This window comes from Macrobrachium rosenbergii, chromosome 41 (assembly GCF_040412425.1).
Source record: "Macrobrachium rosenbergii isolate ZJJX-2024 chromosome 41, ASM4041242v1, whole genome shotgun sequence".
NCBI lineage: Eukaryota > Metazoa > Arthropoda > Malacostraca > Decapoda > Palaemonidae > Macrobrachium > Macrobrachium rosenbergii.
Window position 1 is genome coordinate 82,240,056 of NC_089781.1, and position 23,702 is coordinate 82,263,757.

At 38.3% G+C, this 23,702-nt stretch overlaps 1 protein-coding gene and 1 long non-coding RNA gene across 11 annotated transcripts in view; one reads left to right on the forward strand and one right to left on the reverse strand.

Moving 5' to 3' along the window:
- Positions 1-9,098, forward strand: part of CHES-1-like (Checkpoint suppressor 1-like) — a 176,249-nt gene extending 167,151 nt beyond the window's left edge. For all 9 annotated transcript variants that reach the window (XM_067084521.1, XM_067084513.1, XM_067084520.1 and 6 more), the window contains one exon: positions 4,517-9,098. In XM_067084521.1, coding sequence (XP_066940622.1) covers positions 4,517-4,889 — 373 coding nt within the window. In that variant the 3' untranslated portion in view covers positions 4,890-9,098. The remainder of the gene's footprint in view (positions 1-4,516) is intronic.
- Positions 1-23,702, reverse strand: part of LOC136826935 (uncharacterized) — a 334,539-nt gene that overhangs the window by 9,119 nt on the left and 301,718 nt on the right. The gene's annotated exons all lie outside the window — the stretch shown is intronic.

The following is a 23,702-nucleotide window of genomic DNA, read 5'->3' on the forward strand; positions in this document are numbered from 1 at the left end:
CACTTCACTATCCTGATCATTCTTCTCTCTGCTGTGTCTTAGGATTTTTATTCCATTCCTCCCAGATTATGTGTCCTTGCCACTTGCATTTTAAGTTCCTCCTTTTCCTGTTTACCTCTCTTGCTTGCTTGTCTTTGCCAGATTTTGAAGGCTCGTCTCTTTAGTTGTCTGCTATAAATATTTATTCCATGACCATTTTCTGTTATTAACCTCTTGGTAGGAGGAAATACCCTAGCCTCTTCTCCTGAGGTTAGTGGTAAACACAATTTCAGCCTTTTGTACCAATATTCCCCAAAATCACAGAAATTGAATTAGCACAAGTCTTGATGTTTTGAATTTTTATGGATGTAGGCAGAAGAAATGATTGATAATTGATATACTGTATTAAGGGGAGTGCACTCTTTGATTTTTGATGAATATTTTTGAAATTAAAAAAAAAAAATGGTTAAATGGCCGTAAGACATGAGCAACACCTTCGTTATCACGTGACCAAAGCATTTTTTCGAAATATTAAAATTGATGGGGTTTTGGGCCTCCGCCCCCCCACACGGTGAGGTAGGGCTGACTTTTGGCTCCTAATGACTATTGTCATTTTTTCCTTTATTCTTTATTCCCCTAATTTATTAATTATTTTGATTTTTATATCACCTTATCTCCTACGTCTGGCAACAACAATGGCTTGTCCCTAGGGCTTGGTGAATGCTTGGTCTAAGAGACAGTTGCCCCCAATTTTTTCGCTATTTGCGGTGTGTGTTTTTTTTTTTTTTTTTTTTTTTTTTTTTTTTTACATCCAGTAACTCTGAATACTATCTATATACTTTCACCTTCAAAAATACGCTCACAGTTGATGAAATGAATAAAGGATGATGAAAAGGGAGTATATGATGACAAGTTCATTGTATCTAGATCTCAGTTAGATAGAATAGTGGTGGGTATTAGGTGCATGGTAGGAAATTACAGGGGTAGAGTTCAGGTCGAAGTCTCTGCCAGTAGATGGGATACTGATATTTTAATGAAGTGCCAATCGTGTAGGTTTACGGTTAGTGCCCCAGCAAAGCGAATAAGCAATGGAAAATCTCAGCATCATCAATTGAGTGAGATAAATATTGAGGAAATTTAACACAACTTCGGCTGTGAGAAATTCAACTTACTAACACATCTGTTTGGCACAAGTGAAAGTATAGAGAAAGTTCTTCATTCGAGAGACAAAAAGGCTTGCAAATCAAACTCCAAAGACCAAAAAGACCAAACAGGTGAAAAAAATGACTGAAAGTGAGTCAAGAGTATCAGCCTGGTAGCTACTAAACTTTAGTTTCCTAGTTTCAAACTAGGCAACAATGAGTCAGGTGGTACGGTACTTGATGATACCCTTGCCTCGAGCGAATAATACCCCTTTTTATAGAGGGGTGTGTGTGACCTGGAGCCAGAAATCAACCAAAATAATGCTCTAAGATAAGTTTTTCCACGAGTGCCAAAAAAAACCACTTGTTGATCTTTACGGTAATTTTTCTGTTTTCACTTTTTTGCACTTCAAACGCGAACTACATTTTTATTTTTAGGCCAGTTTTAAAGTTAAATATACCATTGGAAAGAGGAAAGAAAGACGAATATTTGTTTGGGGCTAGGTTTTTTCTTAGGTTGACGAGGAACCCGTGATAATCAAATTATACAAATTTCGGGGGGAAAATCCCCCCTTGCCCCCATCCAAAAAAAAAAGGAAAGGTAGAAAAACTCTTCCCATTATATTTTTCATACTATGATATACTTTGTGTGTATGAAGCCGCATTGCAATAGCTCTAAAAATGGAGGTGAATCATTTTTAATTTTTAAATTTTTAATAAAATCCAAAATAATCATCTGATCACTCTCAGATTTTTCTGGAACATCAACTTATATATATATATATGTATAACATAAAAATTTCATAAAAATCGGGGCATTATTTCTATGTAAGCGTGCGCTCCCCTTAAGAGAGAATGCTGGAGTCTTGGCACTTAGGGAAACAAGGTATAAGTTATTGTGTGCTGGAGTGGGAAGGACAAAATGACTGTGTTCTGGGTAGCTAAAAGTTGTAGAGCTAGGCAAGTAGTATGTGCATTACTAAGAAGACACTGGGGACTGGTGAAAGAATACAAATGAGTTAGTTCAAGTGATGCATGGGTAGATTGAGTGTGGCAGAAGAAAGTTTTGATAATGCCAATATCCAGGCACAGAAAAGAACGAGTGAAAAAGGGGTTTTGTGAGTCTTGAATTTGTGCTTGGCTTGGGTTACAGGATATGTTAAGTTGAGTGAATGAGAATGGAGTGTCCTGTAGAAATATGTTTGAAAGGGGGTTTGATGATTCCAACAAAGGATGTTCACAAATGCACTTGGGAAAGAGAAAACGTTGATGAAAACTTTGTGGGTAATGCATTGGTATGAGTAAATGGAAGAAAGGTTAATGGATGTAATGGGATGAGAGTGGCTGAAGGTAAATATAATTATAATTTAGTTGAATGTGAGTATAATTTTCAAGTCAAAGATGAGATGGTGAAATACGGGCTGTATGTGTAATTGAGACAAGTTTGATGATAAGGCTAAAATACAAGGAGAAAAAGGAGAAAAAAAAAGTGGCTTAGGGTTCACGAGACATTAGTGGCAGTCATGTACAAGTACATAATGTTAATTTAAGGAGTCAGAGTATGAGCTAGGAAGATTGTGGATATATGAGGGATTGAAAAAGGGGTTTAAAACACTATAAATGGTGGGATAAAGAGATGAGAGGTTTAGTTGAAGGGTAAGAAAAGATATGCGGGACAATTATAAAGCAAAAGGGAAAATCCTGGAAAGGAATACAGGAGAATGAATAAGGTAGTAAAGAGGAAATTGATAAAGAAAAAGGAAGAAAGTAATGAAAAAGGTGTTGAGGGGGAGCAGGTGAGTAAGTGCTTTCTAGATTGAGGGGGAGCAGGTGAGTAAGTGCTTTCTAGAAAGTAAGTTGTACAGGGGATTGGAATTCTGAATGAAGGATGGAAATGGAGAAGTGCTCTCTGGAGCAGATACAATTCTGTTTCTGTGGAGTAAGCATTTTTATTTTTAAAGGTGGAATAGAGGAGAGGCATGGCTGAATGACATAGCATTAGAAATGTTTAGTCTGTTTGAAAATACTCATGGAAAGACACCATTGTTGATGGGATTATATGGTACAGTAGTGAAAAGTGATGAGTGGCAGACAGGGTGTGTAAGGTGTATCTAGTTAAGGAAAGGGATCTGAAGTAGTGGGAAAAGAAACAATTTTGTTTGTATAAGGGTGAAAGTGATAAGTCTCGAGTTTGCACTGAGGGTGCCAAAGACTCAAGGAATGAATGACCACAGAGGAAATTGTTAGAATTGTAAGGTATGACATTATATAGTTAATCAAAGGTGTATGATAGGCTTGTGATTGAGAAAGTATGACAAGTGACAGGATCATTAATAGGGGAAGAAGAGTCTAAGGATGAAGTTGGTTTATTTTTAGAGCCATTTGTTGGAGAAAATGCTCACAAAATTTTAGCTAGACCATGGGAGAGGAAGGATAGAAAATGGAATTGCATCAAAGAACGATTAAAATTGGAGTCTTAGAACTAAATGTTTATTTTAAGGTAACAGATGAGTATTCTTGTAGGTCAAAAATAAGCACACAGTCAGAAAGTGTAGATGTTTATGATAGGGCAATTGAAAAGTAATGTGTAAGGGGCTTGACATGCTGCTTGCTAAGTTGTCTGTGTAAAGTAGGTGTGAAGTGTCTAATTTTGTGAAGTTTTCTTCAGCTTCAGGGACTTATCCACATGTTAGCAGTTGCAATGCGTTGTGGCAGTGATCATAGTCTAGGTTTTTCTTCTGGATCCACCCAGTGCTAGAGAAACTGCTGTGTTATTTTTCTTTGTTTTTTCTTTGATTTCATGTCACTGCTACATTTTGTATGCCTTTTTTCATTGGTTTTCTTGTCCAATTATTTGATGCTCTACTGTATTTGCAAACTTTGTTTGTATCCTCTTTTTGCTTTAATTCTTCAGTGTCTGTGGTTGTTGTCTTACGACATTTTTCAACATGGGAGTCTTCCCATCTTCAGGCTTGAAGTAATACAATTTGAAGTATAAAGAAAAACGCCTTATCTGTTGTTACATGGAAAGTTACATGGCTTTGAGGTATCTCATGTCATCAGTATTGTTGGGGTTACTGTTTTTATTTATTTATTTTTTTTTTTGGAATTTTATGGATTTTTGCAATTAGAAACCAGCAGTGAAAAAAAACTTAAAATATTTTATGTAAATTTTTATTTGGTACTCTACTAACAGCCCAACTGGAAGTTGGCTATGGTTATGATTGAGAGACTGTACCTTACTGGTAAATTCCAGAATTTGAGGTGTATTTTGTCAAGGTCTTGGTTAAGTGTAAGATTTGATTTTGGAAGGTACATTACACTGAATTAACATTTAAAACCTATGTTAGTTACTTATGGTCAAATTTATTGTATTGTATTTGTTTTTCCCACAGTGAAGCATCCCAGGCAGAGATGCGACAACTGGTTGAAGGAGCAGATGCATTGCTTAATTTGGCTGCTGTTGCAACTTCCCTTGCATCAAAGCATAAACTTGAAGGGGACTCGACATCATATTCTAATCATCATTATCCAGATTCTGCAAACCAAAACACACATATGAAGATTGCATCATTTCGTCCTCAGAAGCTGCATATCTTAAAATCACCGAAATCTTCAAAAGTATCTCATGACAAAACCAAGAATACTTCAGAAATTCTCACCAATAACAACACCATTGTTAATAACAACAACAAAATCTTGAAAGTTAAAAGGTTTGGAGGGTCCCAAATACAGGGAGCAGTTAAGCATTTGCCAGCATCCCGGTAGGAGGTCGCTGTTGGGTGAACACTAAGCAAGCAAGACTTTCACTTCATGGAAGGTAAATTATATCTAGAATGACAATTGATGCTGATAACTAAATACCATAGTATAATTTGGGTACTATTGTGGATTTTTATAGTAAATAAGAAATACAAAACCACTAGTTTTGTTGAAGTAGCTGTGTTGAAGAGAAAGTTTCAAGAAACACTTACATGTAAATTGTTAATGTTGTAGATATTCTTCTCTTTGTTATTTGCTATATCTTGTTTCCTTTACAATTTGTTGGTCTTCAAAGCTGTTGGTGTGCGGATTTCTTCAGTGCTCATTTCATCCAGTAGTTTAGAAGTTAGAACATTTTTATCAAGTACTTAGTCCTCTGACTTTGCTGTTTGTGTTATGAGCCTGATTTTCTATAATATATATATATATGTGTGTGCTGTATCTTGCTGTCAGAGCAAAATACATTTTGTTAATTCTTGGCATTGAAAGTTTAGATAGCAATAATTTATGTTTTAATGTTTATATAAACACACAAGAATCACTTGCACTAGTCTCTTCTGATTTCCTTCTGAGCTAGATGGAAATAACTTTGCATATGCAATAATAGGGCTTGTGTATGCATCAAATGCATTATGAAGAAGCAATACTGTTTTTACATTTACTATGTGTTATTTTATAAATTGTTTAGATAATCCTCAGATAAGTCTAATATTGTAAATAATCTTTGATAGGCTTTATTAGTTTGTACATAAGGTGTAAAATGAGATTGATTATATTGTATATGTTCTCCAGATTATATAGAGTAATATAACTACTTTGCCTGATGATTTTCATGAGGTTGATGTACAAAGAAAGAGACTATTGTTGACTGCAGTTGTTTGTGAAGATAGGATGTTTGGCAAACTGTTTTCTGTAGCTTCTTTTGACATTACTTTCATGCTTTTCTAGATGGTTATGAGAGCTATCAGGAAGTAACTTTCAGCCATCTTTAGTGAAAGTTGTTCTGGAAGTTGTTATAAAAAACACTTTTTCAAATTTTATCTTTCTATCATCAAGGAAAATTGAAATTTTAATCCCAATCATGAAGCAAAAGAAGAAAGCACATTATGTACAATTACAAAAGTAGTCATTGTAATAGAATTTGACACAGTATTGTATTGACTGTACATAAAATCAGCAGTGGCACATGATTTATACAATTTTATTTTTATACATAGTTATGTATATATTATATTTTAGACTAGTAGTAAATGAGGGCTATAGTATCCTTTTTACCATTGTCCTGAGTAGCAGAAGTAAACATTATGTCATCAGTACTCTTTATAATTGAGGTTTCTCTGTTAATTGCTTTGGAAGCATAAAATGAAACTTGTCTCTTCACTTATATGAATTGTCTCATGTATTATGTTGCAGCCTTCCAAAGATTTGATGGTAGATATGTACTTTTATCTGATGAGATTTTTTGTCGCATTTGTTGTGCATGGCACACTGCAAGTTATTGGAAGAGCTAAATAAATGACAATCTCATGAAGAAATCAGGCTTGGTAGTTTTCTGTTAAATCCACCTGTGTCTTCCTTATGAAAAATGTCAAAGTTATAATAATTAAGTACTTTCAATGTTTAGTTCTTCCAATTGGAGCTAAAGTCATATCTCTCAAAATGTAACATCCAGATTGACTGAAAAGACAAATCCTTGTGAACTTTTGATGTTTATATGGGGACATCAAAAGGAATATTCTTGTGAATATTTTCTAATCTGCAGAAAGAGGGAAAAATACAAGCTCATCAATGAAGATTAAGTTTTGAGGTATATAAACCTCATGGAGCATGGTTGGGTCCAGTATGAAGAATTTATTTTCTTTGTATATTTGTGCCAAAACTGCAAAAAAATGTCAATTATAACGCTGGGTTCCAGAAGCACATGAATCGGTTGTGCCAAATAAGGGTGACAAATATAGGAATGCCATAGTTGGCACTAGCAGTTTTCTCCACCTATCATATGTAGATATAGCCTTACTTGTGGAATATAGTGTAGCCTTTTTTTTTTCCTCGAATTTTATGAAGTAAACATTGTTTAAATATGCTTTCCACCAGTTTATATAGACTTGGATTTTGAGCAAGTTAATGTCGAAAATGGCTTCTGTTCTTGAAAGCATCTGATGGTTACAGCACTAATATCTACATTCATATTATACTTGAACATAATATCATAGAGAGCTTTATTAGTATTTAGGAAATGATATTTTATAACCACATTCCTTCAATTAGAGGGGAGTTCACAAAGTTAAAACCCACGATTGCATTAGCAATTGCCTTCATATACAATATCTTTACAAGTGTAGATCTATGCAAGATGTAGTTTTAGTCTGATTAAGTGTTAAAATGCAGATTATTTCTTACAGAACCAAATATGAAAACTTTTATTTGATCTTTCATTCCTCTTTCTGTATTTGAAAGATTAAATGCTGCCATTGTAATTTTATGTAATTGATATGTGGTTATTCTGCAGAAGCATTATAATTTCCTGAAGCGCCTTGAATTTAGTTGAAATGCTAGGGCATTTTATGCATTAACTTGCTTGAAGTCAGCATTTTAAACTGGCATTGGAAATTCAAATGAAAAATTGTTATAATGATAAAAATTGTTATAATGATGCTGGTGCAGTTAAAATGCCATGCCATTATTGCATTTTAGAAAGAAACTTGCTATTCTGACCATAAGAAATAAAAGTTCAGAAAATCTTTATTATGAATTGTGCAGCAATTATGACAGTGCAAAGATTTATAAATCTGAAAAGCTTTTCTCATTAATATATTAAGGCTGTATGCAAGTTTCCCTTCAAATAGGCTGGTTGCGGAATGTAGTTATATTTAAATGCATACTGTGTATATATATATATACACATATGTAGCATTACTAAAGAATCACAAAGATTCAAAATTTTCCTTTATTTCTAGAAAGGATAATGTAAAGACTTTCCTGTATATAATTCTGTTGATACGCATTTGTAATATTAACGGGTTCTTAGTATAACCAAGTTAAGGAGATAATTGCCATGTTTTATTTTTATTTATTTATTCAGATTCAATTGTCTTTAGGTTGACTATGGTGCCTGTTTACCACACAAATGCTGTAGCTATCAGAATGAGAACTATGGAAATAACTATGCAAAACCAAGAAAACACTCTTAAATAGCTACTTAGTCTAAATCATACTGTGTGGCTTGCCCTTGCCTCGTATATAACTAATTTTACTCATATGATTCTACATTATGGATATTATTCGTATTGGGGTAACATACTGCTTGATATTTCAAATGGTGTCATGGTACCATAGGTAAAAATATTTATTGCAAACCATCTGTGGGCATGTGCATTTCAGTGTAGGCACTACTGAGCTAAAGATAGATATGGGGTTTGTGGGGTGTCTGAAGAGTTAATTTTAATGAAAAAAGTGGCTCATTGCCTTTGCAATTTTATTCTTTTTCAGTCCTGTTTCCATAAGAAAATCTTTCTATATTTTTTGCTTTGCATTATATAACTAAAGAATTCTTAGTACGGAAAATATAACAAATCAAATGTATGCATTATAGTTCTTTTGATACTAAAAAGAAAAAGAAAATTGCAACTTACTGTGCCTTAGTAACAATACTGCTCTTTCTGCCTCAACAATGTTAAGGGGGCATGTGTGCACATTATACTTCTTGTTCCTTTGGAATTGCATTTGTCTTTTATGATACTACATTTTCAATTTATTGGCATTCTTGGTAGTGGTCAAATGCCTATCAGTATTTCTTTGTGGTTATTGATAATTTGTATTGATAATTTGACCTTTAAAATTGTAAATTTTTACATTTGACATTGCTCATTATGAAAGTAAGCTATTAACATATTTTATACATGTTCTCAGGAGCTTTAAGCCATTCTTGCATTATTCTGTGAAACATTTCTCGTAATAGTTTGATACTTACACATGAACGATATTCCTACTATGCAGTTATGCTATATTTTGCAGACAAATCAAATTAATGGCATCTAGATGCATGTAAAAGAAAGCTGTGTAAAAAAAGTTATATTTTTGGTATTCTGTGTAATATGTTGTAATGCTGCATCACAGTATTTTGTATTTTTGAAGATTATTGTAAAAGACTCTGCAACATAAATATTGTAAGGCATGTTTTTATGTACATATATATACATATACATTATGCATATAGTCATGAATTTATTTATCCTAGACTTCTTATCATTCTTAAGGGATGTCAATATGTTATTTAAAAACCAAGTTTTCTGAAAACATAACCACTTGGATAATTTTAAAAGATTTTAAGTGGATAATTTTAAAAGATTTTACAAGACACAATCTCTAAACTGAAACATATCTCTTTATCATGTGGTTTCTATTGTTTTACAACAAAAGCCATTGCGGATTTTTTAATAAAAAAAAAATGATGGTGGGAAATAACTCATTTAGTATGACCCGAGCATAAAAAATTAAATTATTCACCTCCAAAAGTGACAAACCTGAATCTTGAAAAATAGTAGCTTCCAATATGGGAACAGAGAGTGAATAAAAATGGTTCAAGGGCACGAGGTGTGTGAGGGAGGATTGTTTGAAGCCAGTCAGTACTGGTTCAGTTGCCATTAAAGTGGGCATTTAAGGAGATGGGATAACAGTTGCTCAAGACATGACAATTACTGCGCCATCAAATCCTTGAGCTTGCTGATGGGAAGTTCTGTACAAAAAGTAGCTGCTGCCATGTTAACGGCATGACCAGGTAATTACCTGTTGCTTCGGCATGATCAATTTCTTTCCAAGTTGCAACTAAAGGCGAGGTGGTGGTGGTGTCTGTTCAAGAGCAACTGTGCCTCCGAGGACATTTTATTGAACAATTCGTTAAGATAAAGCAACAGACTTATCCAAAACGAGTGGGCCTACACCGACAACAAGAGGCTGTTGCTAGCCTGAAGCACAGAGCTTTGAACTGGTAAACAGTTCTTCACACATAAAAGTGATACTTTCTGTAAGCTTACAGAGCAGTACCAAATAATAGGCAACCTTCAGCTCCACCAAAGCATGAAGTCGCACTTTCTGATGACCCCAACACAATGTGTGTGTGTGTCTCTTGAAATGAGTCTTGAACAAACTTGTTCAGCAGGTTAGTGACCAGTTTTCTGGCCCAAGCTGACTTCCCAACCATGAAAAGTTGACTGCAAAATACAGAAATAAGTTGTCAACGACTTACATCGCAGTCTTTTTCAGCACTGTTAAGAGCTTAGAGGATCCTGGCGAGTAGGATGGAAACTTGATCAGTAACTGAGAGGAGAAGATAAGAGGTCCTTGCAAGGCTGTCTGTATTCATCCCGAAGGACACAGGTTACCCAGGCCTCCAGCCCCTTTTGTTACCATATTACTCAATGGTATCATAAGCATCCCCCTACTTTGTGGTACAGTACTTAGAGAGAGGGACAGCCTACCTCAGCATCCCCTCCCTTCTTTCCTTCCCTTCAAGCCGAAGCTGGAGGGGAGGCCACAAGAGCTGGGAGGACTCCTGGCCCTTTGCTAGAAGGAAACATGGCTACCTGTTCAGGTTATGAGGTCTGAGCCTCCCTGATAGAGGACACAGATGTGGCCTGAATTTTAGGCCACAGTTCCCTTTGATGCTTGGAGGGCTAAATAAGAATGCACGGCAGATTATGGTGTCCCCTCCTCTGGCACCTCAATTTTAATCTTTGGGAAGAGTAAAGAACCTCAAACTGACCCATTTAGAAAAGAGAGTGACACTCTCAGCCAAAACTTGTCAAGACCAGAACATACTTAGATGGCCACTTCTCAAGACAAGTTGACTAAAGGTTTACAGTGATGTGAGAGGAAAGTCAACCAGGTTTACACTGATGTGAGAGAAAGTCAACACCTTGCCTTGCAACACCAACCACCCACAGAACATTGCCCTTGCATCTGTAGAAGTGACTCCAGTGAGGGCAAAGTCAGCAGGCATGTTCAATCAAAAATCAAGCCATGATGCTGGCTGGAATGAGGCCATGGATCCTGAATCTGTACCTAATAGAGAAGTACCTTCTTTTTCAGAGTCTGTCCATGGGTAGGTCTTGTCAAATCACAAATTAAGGAGTGAACCTGCAGGGAAGTGTGTCTGCATTCCCCATTTGTATCTCACTTTAACAGAACTTGCATACTTGCCCAGATACTGATTTACTCCATGCCTAGGGAGGTCGGCCTTCCTGTGAAACAATTAAAATTCCATTGCTGTATTAGTTTGGGAATCTGGTAGTATCCAGTTTAACAACACTAAACAAGACCTAAGCATGAATCTGACCCTAAGGATCTCTTTCTCCAATGAAATACATTGGTGGATGACCATATATAATTTGTTCAAACTTAGCTGGATTCTTCCTGCCCATGCAAAGGTGCAACATTTTCATCAAGAAAGAAAAGTATTACAGAAGAATCAGCAATTATTGCACCTTCATCTTGCAAGCAATAATACCAACAATAACCTCATATGAAAGTGAATAGGAATAAATGCCACATGTTACCAAAAGTTACAGCCCCTGCACAGCCATAAAACCAAGTATCCCTTAGAAACAAACTACAGCTGTCTGTCTCACTATACTGTACTGCATTCCCTATTTGTTTCTTCAGCATATACTTGTAAAAATATAGGTAATTTTTAGAAGAAAACATGAAGTTCTTAGCCTTGTTTAAAACTATTTTATTTTGATTTCTTGTTTAAAAATACATATGTTATCACATGAAAAGTGTCTGTATTGAGTCCTCAAGAATTTGCAGTAAAATTAAGTCCAAATAAGAGTGCAAGTCAAAACCCAATGTGTGTTTTACATTTGTTTGTTCCTCTGAAACTGTGAAATCCTTATTCTGTTTAGTACTTGGAAAAGAAGAAGACAGTCAAGTTCTGATAGCCTTGTCTGAAGTCAGAATTTCTGAAACTTGGTATCTCTATTTTGGTGGTGAAATTTTCACAAGTGCTCTTGGAACTAAGGACACAGATGATAGGATACAGTGTTATCAATTTCCAAACAACAAGCTGAGTTTGACTTGTTAAAACATTCCAAACTTTCATCCACATTCCTGTACTTTTGTATGATTGGTGGAAACCAAAGGCTACAAACAAATGCACTCGCACAATCCAAAGATTGTCCATAAGATGAGCATGCTTCAGAAGAAATGGGAATAAGAAAAGAGCCCTAGGCACTCCTTCCTGTTTCAGAAAGCGCACACAGACACTGGCTGAAGAGAATACTCAAAGAACCCAGTGTCAACCCTTACATACAGAACATGTCCTACCCACTAGTGGGTGGTGGCAACCATTCCAAGAGGGAAGGTGCTCACTTGAAATCCAACAGGACTTCTTGTGAGAGGGCTTCTGAGACAACAATGACTTGTCCTACAAGAGGAAGACAGAAGACAAGAAGGAAGAGCTTAACATTAGTCTTACTCTCAGGTACTGCAGAAGACATGGTAGGGGCAGAGGAGTGAGGCTGACTCTCTTAGCCAAGGCGCTGAGAGAGATTACCAAGTGACCCACTTTTCTTAGTCAACCACACATTCAGAGGTACCACCGGATAGTTTCATGCTCGGAGGTTATCCAGTGTATCCTGCAAGAGATCCCTTTCTCGCAGGGCTGCAAGGGAGATGTCTGGCTACTTCCATTGTTCCTCCATGAATGCATACCAGGGAAAGTCAGTCACCTTCTGTGATTTGTGTCTTAGAAGGGGTATCTCTCCAGCCAGAGCACCTACTTGACAGATCACACACTTCCTTGTCCACTTTCAATGAGACCAACATCCCTCAGTCTCCACTTTGAGGGTTATCCATGCTTATGAGGAGTTTCAAGCAGTCTTGTCCCCATCAGGAACTTTTCCCTGAGTGGGATGAATCTCTCATCCTACACAGCCTAACTCAGGACTGTATTTCTTCAGCAAAACAGGTTAGAAAGTTCTATGACCTTTCTCATCTAGTCTGGCATTAAGTTAAGTATATCTTAGTTTAACCAGACCACTGAGCTGATTAACAGCTCTCCTAGGGCTGGCCTAAAGGATTAGATTTTATTTTTACGTGGCTAAGAACCAATTGGTTACCCAGCAACGGGACCTACAGCTTATTGTGGAATCCGAACCACATTATAGCGAGAAATTAATTTCTATCACCAGAAACAAATTCCTCTTGTTCTTCACTGGCCGGTTGGAGATTCGAACTCACGACCAACAGAGTGGTAGTTGAGAACGGAACCTGCTCACCCAGCGAGGAACTTGGAGGAATACAGATCCATCTCCTCTGTGTCACAGTTTGTGGCAGAAACTCAGAACTCATCAGCCCCTCATGAGAGATTTGAGAGTTTCTTGATTCGCTCCCTTTGTGGTGACCCGGATATGATGCTTTTATGCCCGGTGCGAGCCATAGGATACTATTTTAAAAGGACTCACTCTTTACGTCCAGTGTAGGTAAGTACAGGAAAGTGGTTTAGAAACCTTTCTTTGTAGCTTCTTGAGATAATCAAAGGAATTTATGAAGTCAGGGGTGTAAGAACACCCTAGCCTTTCAGAAGAACTCTCAGTAATGAGGGCAGATGTATAGCATAAACAAACAACCTTAACCTCAATCTACTTGAAGGATGTTGCCCTCATGTTCCTGGACACCTTCTCCTTGGGAGCTATCATGGCTGCTCAAGAAGTAGTGTAGGCACCCAACTCTGTTCGGACAGAAAAGTATCTTGCCCACATACAGGTAGCTACGCTTCGAGTAAGCAATCTTAGTATAGACCCTGAAATGCACCTCCATTCACCCTCTCTCAGCGCAATAGGAGGGCAGTGTGTGTGTGGATAGAAACAGATTCTGCCCCCACCACTTGGGATTAGCAAGAATTAGCTACCTCCTGACTTGAATTCCTTTATGGGGACTTCATAAGTCTCCCAATTTTCCCTTTTTGATTAAGTTTCCTCCTTAGATCAGAGACTTTCTCACACTGAGGGCCATACCACTCTGTCATCCCAAATGCCACACTGAATAGGTTTCAGGAGTCATTGTATCCCCTGCATGATAATTATGGGTAGGATTCAACTCCAATCAGTGTCAGAGATGCCCTCCCATCTAAGGAGTAAGTATCTTATATAAAGGTGAAGGCTTCCATTTCTGGAGAAACAAATGCAAAATTTTTAAAAATAACTTGTACAGTATATCCCCTGTACTGTATACGTAAACCAGAGCCTTTTATTATAATCCCACCTCAACCACCCTGCTTTATCCATGTGGCCAAAGGAAAATTGGCTGGCAGCAGTAGGTGAGTGAGGGTATTCTCCTATTTACCCTTTGTTGCCAACAGTTAACGACCTTGCTACCAAGTTCAACGAATGTTGAACAATTACATTAAAAAATGACATTTTTACAATAATATAAAGTTTTATATATACTTACCAAACAATTATACAGTTATAGTTTCCACTTTACGTGGCAACTTGAAATTCGAGGTAGTGCTCTTTTGTTTTGGGTACAGGTACTGTATACTGCTCCGCCCACTTTCAGGGAAGAATAGGTACAACATAGCTAAAGAGCTCAATTCGTTTAAGCTCTTTGTCCATGAGAGGGGAGGAGGGAGGGCTCCGATCATGTAATTATTTGGTAAGTATATATAAAACTATTTTATTATAAAAATGTCATTTTTATATAAGTAACTTACCAAATAATTACATAGATGAATCCCACATTGATTGGCGATGGGATGAATGGACATATACTACCCCAAAAAACTCTGATATGGAGAAGAATTTGGAATAGACAGTTAGTTGGCATCTTGACATGCTTGTTGTAACCTTACCTGGTGAGGGAGCAACGGCAGATGAGTACTGCCTCTGGTCGTAGCTCCTCTCAACCTGTAGCGGCGTGGCGGTAGAGCCAAGGGTCACCTCTACTTCAGTGGGTGCTTTGCAATGTAGGAGGTTAATCGCAGGGTGCCAAAGCTCACAATCCAAAAGTGTCACATAAATAATATGTGGATATGCCCCTGCCCTGGGCGCAGTACAATAGAACAACAAAGACAAGATAAAAATTAACCTAAACTGCCATGAAATTTTAACCTAAACCGTAAAATAAATTTTGGTGACACGACTCAGTGTTCACCAGACTTCCAAAGAAGAGCAACTATCCTTATTCAAGGAGAGTGGATAAAGGAAAAAGAAGGCATTCCTCCTATCCTTCATCCCCCAATACCATGCCAGCTACAAAGAACGGACCTAAAGTCCAGTAAACACCCATATTCGCGGTGGATGCATACCCCCCCCCGAATAGCTAAATTCCGCGAATTCTTACAAACCCTCTAAAAATACCCAAGTATTTTAATAGTTTTACCACAAAAAGTGCATTTAGTCATGAAAATTATATGAAAATACAGTAATTAGTGAATATTTCTCAGTGAAAAATACCGCGAATGCGTGAATTTTCCGCGAATACGGGGGTTTATTGTACTGCATTTTTCTTACACTGTTTCAATATCCCATAATACAACATGGCAAACACTGACTTGTACCTCCAAAATGTTGCTTACAAAATTGAAGAAAGAGACAGATTACATCTGAAAGCCAAAGATGTCACCACAGCTCTTATTTCATGAGCCTTTACTTTACATTAGGGCAGTAAATCATCTTGAACACCCGAATGTGCTTCCAAAATCACGGATCTTAAAAAGAATGATAATGCATTCTTGGACACAGGATGGCTGAAATCTTTCACAGTACACCAAAGATTCGAGGCTAAACCTCTAAGGTTTATTGTTCTTTCAAGGTATACTCTCAAGGCTCTTATAGGACAAAGGACTTTCTCCTAATCGGATGGACCGAGTACTTCGGACAGGTTCTTGATTGAAAAAGAGCGAAAAAGAGTGAGGCCAAGGGTTAGTCAGGTCCTCGTTCTTGGCCAAATAATCCAAAATCAGTGAGTATACAGCATTGCCTTGTGAGAAACCTGCCCTTTTATCGATGGCACGAAGCTCACTGGCTCTCTTGGCTGTGATAGAATAAGGTCTTCTTCGTCAGATTCCGAAGTGATGATAAATCCAAAGGTTCAAACGGCAGTCCTGACAGCCATTTTAAGGACCACGTCCAAGTTCCAAGCGACTCCCGATGGTTTTGCTTGCTTACTAGTATTCAAATGTTTTTATTAAATCGCATATGTCTTGGTTCAAAGACAGGTCTACTCCTCTATGTTTAAATACTAAACTCAACATCACTCTGTAACCCTTGATGGTAAATGTTGTGAGTCCTTTCGAGGTTCTAAGATGTAATAGAAAATCTGCGATTTTGGGATACAGACGTTTGAGAAGAGGAGATATTTCGCTCCCGGCACCACTTCCGAAAAACTGCCCACTTGGATTGGTACACTGCAGTAGAAGATTGTCGCCTACACTTAGATATAGCCTCTGAAGCCTGTCAGAACGAGAGTTGATAACATTTGATGGAATCAGAGAAAGTGCGGCTGTTTGAGAAGATTTTTCTTCTGAGGAAGTAGCCTTGCGAAGTTCGTCAAAAGGCCTAGCAGATCGGGGAACCACTCCTTGTGGTGGCCAAAAGGGAGCGACTAAGGTCATTGACATGTTGTTGTGTGCGTTGAACTTTTTCAACACTTCCCTCACCATGCTGAAGGGAGGGAAGGGGCAAAGGTCAAGGTTCAACCAGTCCTGCAGCATGGCATCCGTCGCCCATGCTCGCGGATCCAGAGCCGAGGAACAATACAACAGAAGACAATGGTTCCTTAACATCGCAAACAGGTCTATGACAGCTTTTCCCACAGCTTCCACAGGTCAGTGCACACATGTAGAGTGAGTGCCCACTCCGTCAGTAGAACCTGTTTGCCACAACTCAATTCGTCTGCAAAGACGTTCATCCTCCCCTGAATGAAGTGGGTCACTAATTGGGTCTCGTTGCTCCTTGCCCACAGAAGAAAACCCTTTGTCGCTTCGTAGAGCGTAAAAGAATGAGTCCCTCCATGATTCTTGATATAAGCCAGGGTGGTCATAAAAATGCCATTTTTTAATGTAATTGTGCAACATTCATTGAACTTGGTAGCAAGGTCATTAACTGTTGGCTTCGAAGGGTAAATAGAATACCCTCACTCACCTACTGTTGCCAGCCACTTTTCCTTTGGCCACATGGATAAAGCAGGGTGGTTGAGGTGGGATTATAATAAAAGGCTCTGGTTTACATATACAGGGGATATACAAATTATTTTAAAAAATTTTGGATTTAGTTTCTCCAGAAATGGAAGCCTTCACCTTTATATAAGATACTTACTCCTTAGATGGGAGGGCATCTCTGACACTGATTGGAGTTGAATCCTACCCATAATTACCTTGCAGGGGATGCAATGACTCCTGAAACCTACTCAGTGTGCTTTTGGGATGACAGAATGGTATGGCCCTCAGTGTGAGAATCTTTGATCTAAGGAGGAAATTTAATCAAAGAAGGAAAAATTGGGAGACTTATGAAGTCCCCATAAAGGAATTCAAGTCAGAAGATAGGTAATTCTTGCTAATCCCAAGTGGTGGGGAAGAATCTGTTTCTATCCAGACACACACTGCCCTCCTATTGCTATAAGAGAGGGTGAATGGAGATGCATTTCAGGGTCTATACTAAGACTGGTTGCTCGAAGTGTAGTTACCTGTATGTGGGCAAGATACTTTTCTGTCTGAACAGAGTTGGGTGCCTACACTTCTTGAGCAGCCATGATAGCTCCCAAGGAGAAGGTGTCCAGGGACATGAGGGCAACATCCCTCGAGTAGACTGAGGTTAAGGTGGTTTGTCTATGCCATACATCTGCCCTCATTACTGAGAGTTCTTCTGAAAGGCTAGGGTGTTCTTACACCCCTGACTTCATAAATTCCTTTGATTATCTCAAGAAGCTACAAAGAAAGGTTTTTAGACCACTTCCCTGTATTTACCTACACTGGACGTAAAGAGTGAGTCCTTTTAAAATAGTACCTTATGGCTTGCACTGGGCATAAAAGCATCTTATCTGGGTCACCACAAATGAAAGAACAGAGGGAGCGAATCAAGAAATCTCAAATCTCTCGTGACAGGCTGATGAGTTCTGAGTTTCTGCCACAAACTGTGACACAGAGATGGATCTGTATTCCTCCAATGCCAGACTAGATGAGAAAGGCCATAGAACTTTCTAACCTGTTTTGCTGAAGAAATACAGTCCTGAGTTAGGCTATATAGGATGAGAGAATAGGATGAGAGATTCATCCCACTCAGGGAAAAGTTTCTGATGGGGAAAAGACTACTTGAAACTCCTCATAAGCATGGATAACCCTCAAAGTGGAGACTGAGAGGTGTTGGTCTCATTGAAAGTCGACAAGGGAGTGTGTGATCTGTCAAGTAGGTGCTCTGGCTGGAGAGATACCCCTTCTAAGACACAAATCACAGAAGGTGACTGACTTTCCCTAGTTCGCATTCACAGAGGAACAATGGAAGTAGCCAGACATCTCCCTTGCAGCCCTGCGAGAAAGAGATCTCTTGCAGGATACACTGGATAACCTCCAAGCATGAAACTGTCTGGTGGTATCACTGAATGTGTGGTTGACTAAGAAAAGTGGGTCACTTGGTAATCTCTCTCAGCACCTTGGCTAAGAGAGTCAGCCTCACTCCTCTGACACTGGTAACTGGCCCTAATGTTAAGCTCTTCCTTCTTGTCTTCTGTCTTCCTCTTGTAGGACAAGTCATTATTGTCTCAGAAGCCCTCTCACATCTTTTCTTATTCCCATTTCTTCTGAAGCATGCTCATCTTATGGACAATCTTTGGATTGTGGAAGTGCATTTGTTTGTAGCCTTTGGTTTCCACCAATCATACGAAAGTGCAGGAATGTGAATCACAGTTTGGAATGTTTTCACAAGTCAAACTCAGCTTGTTGTTTGGAAATTGATAACACCGTATCCTATCATCTGTGTCCATAGTTCCAAGAGCACTTGTGAAAATATCACCACCAAAATAGAGATACCAAGTCTCAGAAATTCTGATTTCAGGCAAGGCCATCAGAACTTGACTGTCTTCTTCTTTTCCAAGTACTAAACAGAATAAGGATTTCACAGGTTCAAAGGAACAAACAAATATAAAACATACATTGGGTTTTAACTTGCACTCTTATCTGAACTTATTTTTACTGCAAATTCTTGAAGACTTAATACAGACACTTTTCCCCATGATAAGATAATTAATATAAGTTTTCAAGATATATCTTTGACAAGACATTTATAAATTAGATGTATTTTTAAACAAGAAATTACATTTATGTAATTTTAAACAAGGCTAAGAACTTAATGTTTTCTTCTAAAAAAAGGATTTTGACAACGGAAAAATCTATTTCTGGGGAGGGGCCCGTGTCAGCCAGTGAAATAATCCATTCCGCACTTATTTCTAGGTAATTCCGTTGCTAGATACCAGAGAAAAGCTAAATGTAAAGCTGGGGTTACTACCCCCAGAGCGAGCTCCAAGAAATGGAGTCATATATGGTAAAGGGTGAGATTGTCACAATCATGGGACCCTGCCCTATAAAGATTCCCAATGTCAAAAGTCCCAACGAGAGAGGTGCCGATAGAAGCCCATGCACTACTCGCGGACTGTACACAAGGCAACACTAGCCTCATTCCATGTTAGCACCCACCCCACTAGAATGATGTTTATCATGGGAGGGAGAGAATGAAAAACAGGGGTGGGCCACTGGGTGACATGGGCCCCTCCCCAGAAATAGATTTTTCCTTTGTCAAAATCCTTTTTCTGGATCGGGGTCCCGTGTCAGCCGGTGAAATAATAACAGAGAAATAAACATCATTCTTATGCTAATAAAGACTTAAAACAGAGACGTTGAAAACTAGGAGAATTCTACCTTGAACATTAGTAAGGTCCTCTAAATTCATGTAATGAAAATAATGTAAGTGGTCACCGTCTAAGATCATGAGCTTAGGATTGAACCTGAATAGGCTTGTATTAAGAAAATACTTTCTGCCTAATAGCAGACACGATGACAACAGTACCCCCCCCCTTTTTTTTAAAAAGAGAGGATCTGACAAAATTGCGAGGTCCTGTCTAAAAAAGCCTGTAAGGAGAAAACTGGGCACAGAAACAGACCTTGTAAAAGGGGAGTACTTTCCAAGGTGACCACCGAAAATGAGGACCTTCAACTGTAGATAGAAAGTTAGGGTGAGGAATTCGCAACACTACCCCTGATGAGGGGAAACCAAAATGATTGGTTCCGCTAGACAGGGCAGACAGTACAGGCAGAAGAACAAATAGGGAATACAGTACAGTATAGTGAGAGACAGACAGCTGTAGAACAAAAATTGGCAGTGATGTGTCAAGACCACTGAAAAAGTCTGCAACGGAGGAGCACCACTCGCCTCAAGTGCCGTGCAAGAAGGTGAAGGAGTCTCTCCCTTCTTGCAGTTTCTGGGATAGCCCGGAATGTTTTTCTCAAGAATCTCAAACTGACGTTCGCCAACACGAGTCCCACTGCACCAGATAGTGTCTTGCTGAATCAAAAGGGTTGTGAACTCCATTAGCCCTAAATTTTAGACAAGAAGTCCCAGATGATGAAAAAGATGGTGCAACAGGATACAGAGGAATTACTGGTAGCTTATTACACCTAGTAAATTGCACTAGGCCTGACAATGCTTTTGCCACCGAGGCACTGTGCCAGAAAAATCAAGAACCTCATAAACAAGATCTGAAGAAGGCAAAACATCTGCTATGATATCTCAAATGGACTCAAGATTTAGCCATTTGCTACCAGAAAACTCAAGAATGCCTAACACCATGGGTGGATGCAGACCATGCAAATGATCATGATGTAAGAAAATCCATCACTGGATTTGTGATAATTCTAGCAAGCAAACCAATATCATGGAGAAGCAGGGAAAAGAGAATAACTACACTCAACAAATGAAGCAGGGTAAGTAGCACTATGTGAAGCACCAAGAGAAGTACAGTAGTTTATTTCAGAAAGCTGCTTTGGGAACTTGGATTCAAGAATTTTGTCGACAAACCAACAGAAATAAATGTTGACAATCAAGGTGCCATAGCCTTAGCAACTGACACTCATTCCTCTGAGAGATGAAAGTACATTGATACCCAAAAGCACTTTGTGTTACAGCAAATCAACCTGAGGAAAATCAATATCAAGTACATTCCATCAAAGAAGAATTTGGCCAATACCCTTACCAAGATCATCTGTGCAGAAAGGACCCAAGAACTAATCACCAAGTTGGGACTATGTCTGCTGTAAAAGTACCACTGATTTAGACAATACCGTACTTGTCACTTACACCAAATACTGTAACGATTTTATTACTGTCAAATTTACATGTTCATACAGTGGTAGTACAGTTTGGCTGTGGCAATTCTGTAATCGACACGGTATTCGTAATAAAGTGGTAAAAGGCGAGTCTGGTAGTTGTGATAAAGATGCTGTGGAACCATTCCAAGTTAAATTTCAGAAACTCGTTAAGGAGGTAGACTTACACCTAAGTCAGATTTACAATGCTGTTGAAACTGCTTGGTTTTGGTGCTCACTCCCAATTAACACTCAGGCATTTATGAGTGAGGATATGGTTCCTGGGAAGACAATTAGCAAAGACAAATTCTCTGCTTTACTTGGAGCAAATGCTTTGGGTACGCACCGACTCAAGCCTGTAATAGTAGGGAAGGCTGCTACGCCATGGTGGCGCAAGGACTGTACGCATACATTACCCATGATTTATTGCAACACGAAAAACATGTGGTTCAACAGTGAAATTTTCAGTGATTGGTTTTTTAACCATTTTATTCCCGAAGTGTGCTATTTTCAGCAGAATACATTACATATTACTCTTGCAGATGTAAAGGCTATACTCTTTCTTGAAAACACTCCAGCACACCCAGATGCAGAACGACTCGTTAGTTCCGATGGTAGTGTCCGAGTTGTTTTCCTTCCCCCTAATACTACAGCATAGATACAACCGATGGATCAGGGGTTGATAATGGCATGCAAATGTTTGTATCAGCAAAACTATCTTGATGAAGTCTTGGTCATCCTAGAGGAAGAGGAAGATCTGATAGAAGACACAAGAGGACAGCAAACCTTAGACAACATCAAGAGTTACAACCTCAAGTCAGGAATCTACAACTTTGCATCTGCTTGGAAACAAATAAAGTTAACAACGCCTTCCAATTGTTGTAAAAAGTTGATGTTAGACGAAGATCCTGAACTTGACCTCAAGGGTTTTGAGCCTGATGATTTTCATCAAGTATTTCTTTGTACTGGAGAAACAAAATAACAGTTCAGGATGTGGAGAACTGGTTTGCTGAGAACGACGCCGACCCCGGGTATCAACTTCTTTCACTTGGGGAAATTGCTGACTCTATTGGAGATGGCTCTTCTGACAGCAGCATCAGTGACTCGGAGGAAGAGGTGGTGGTTCGTTTTAAAATGTCTCGGATCCGTGATTCAGTTGCAAGAATCAGGAAATTTGAGGTTATTTTGAACACCTCAGAACATTAAGGGAGTTAATAATTCATGAACAGTATAACGGTTGGAAACAATTAAAGTTGGATTCATTCTTCAATCCCAAACCCGTGGCTCATGGAAGCAACTCCAACTCTCTACCACCACAACTTTCTTCCACCAGAATGCTGCCATTACCACCCCTATCAAGTACCAGCAGTGCTTTGGAGGAGTTTATTGGCTTCTGGTAATAAATACTGTGAGTGCCCCACTGTACGATCATGGCATTATTAAACTTATATACCATCACAGCAATATGTTAAAGGTAAGTTTAGGTAAACTTTAAAGGTAACAGTACATACTGTATTTATACTGTACAATATTTACATTTATTTACAATAATTTGGTTAAAAAACAATATTTACATTTATTTACAATAACTTTGTTAAACATTTACCATATCTGCCGTCGTATAAGATGCACCCTCACATAAAATGCACCCCTATTTTACAAGGATATTTTGAGGAAAAAACCAAATTGGCTAACTGCCGATGTATCATAAGGAATTTTTTTGGAAGTTTGTTATTTATAATAAAATACTGAAGACAAGCAGAATTATTAGTCTGTTGTCACAAATTTATGAAAAATTGCTTACGAAGTTACAATACGTCATGCGTCGGCAGTTAGCTTGTCAGCCATTTGCAATGAGTGGATATGCATAAACAAGTCACAGTGCTGCCCTAGTGGCCTGTCGCAGTAATACAAATGTTGTTTATTTATAGTAAATTTCATTTAGTTTCCTTGAAAGGTGAGTGTAAATTTACATCGGATTTCATACTTTATTCCAGTAATGCAATTTACTGTAATAATTAGGCTTGTTTTTCAATGTTTTATTATTAGCAACAATTTTTGTGCCTACCCAGTATGCTCGCTGCAGGCTAGGCCTAGCTTAGCCTACAATGCTTCACTTCAATGGACAATTGACTTTAACGGACTACCTCCCGCACCCATTAGTCCGTTAAAGCGAGGTTTCACTGTACTTGTCAATTATTTTGCAATGTTGGTGGTTTATTACTGTCAAATTTGCAAGTTTATATTTGCCAATTATTTTGCAATGCAAACCGAACCTTGTGAGCTTTAACCTTAAGAGGAAGGCAAGACATCCTCTTGAATCTAAGTGTGTACTTTGGAGATCAAATCTCTCAAAAAATAAGACAGAACATTCTTAGAAAGAGGATGAGAGGGGTTCCTCACCAAGCACTAAAGGTTGTTAGAAGGTCCCCTGATCTTCTCCATCCTTAGCAGGTAGCACCCAAGAG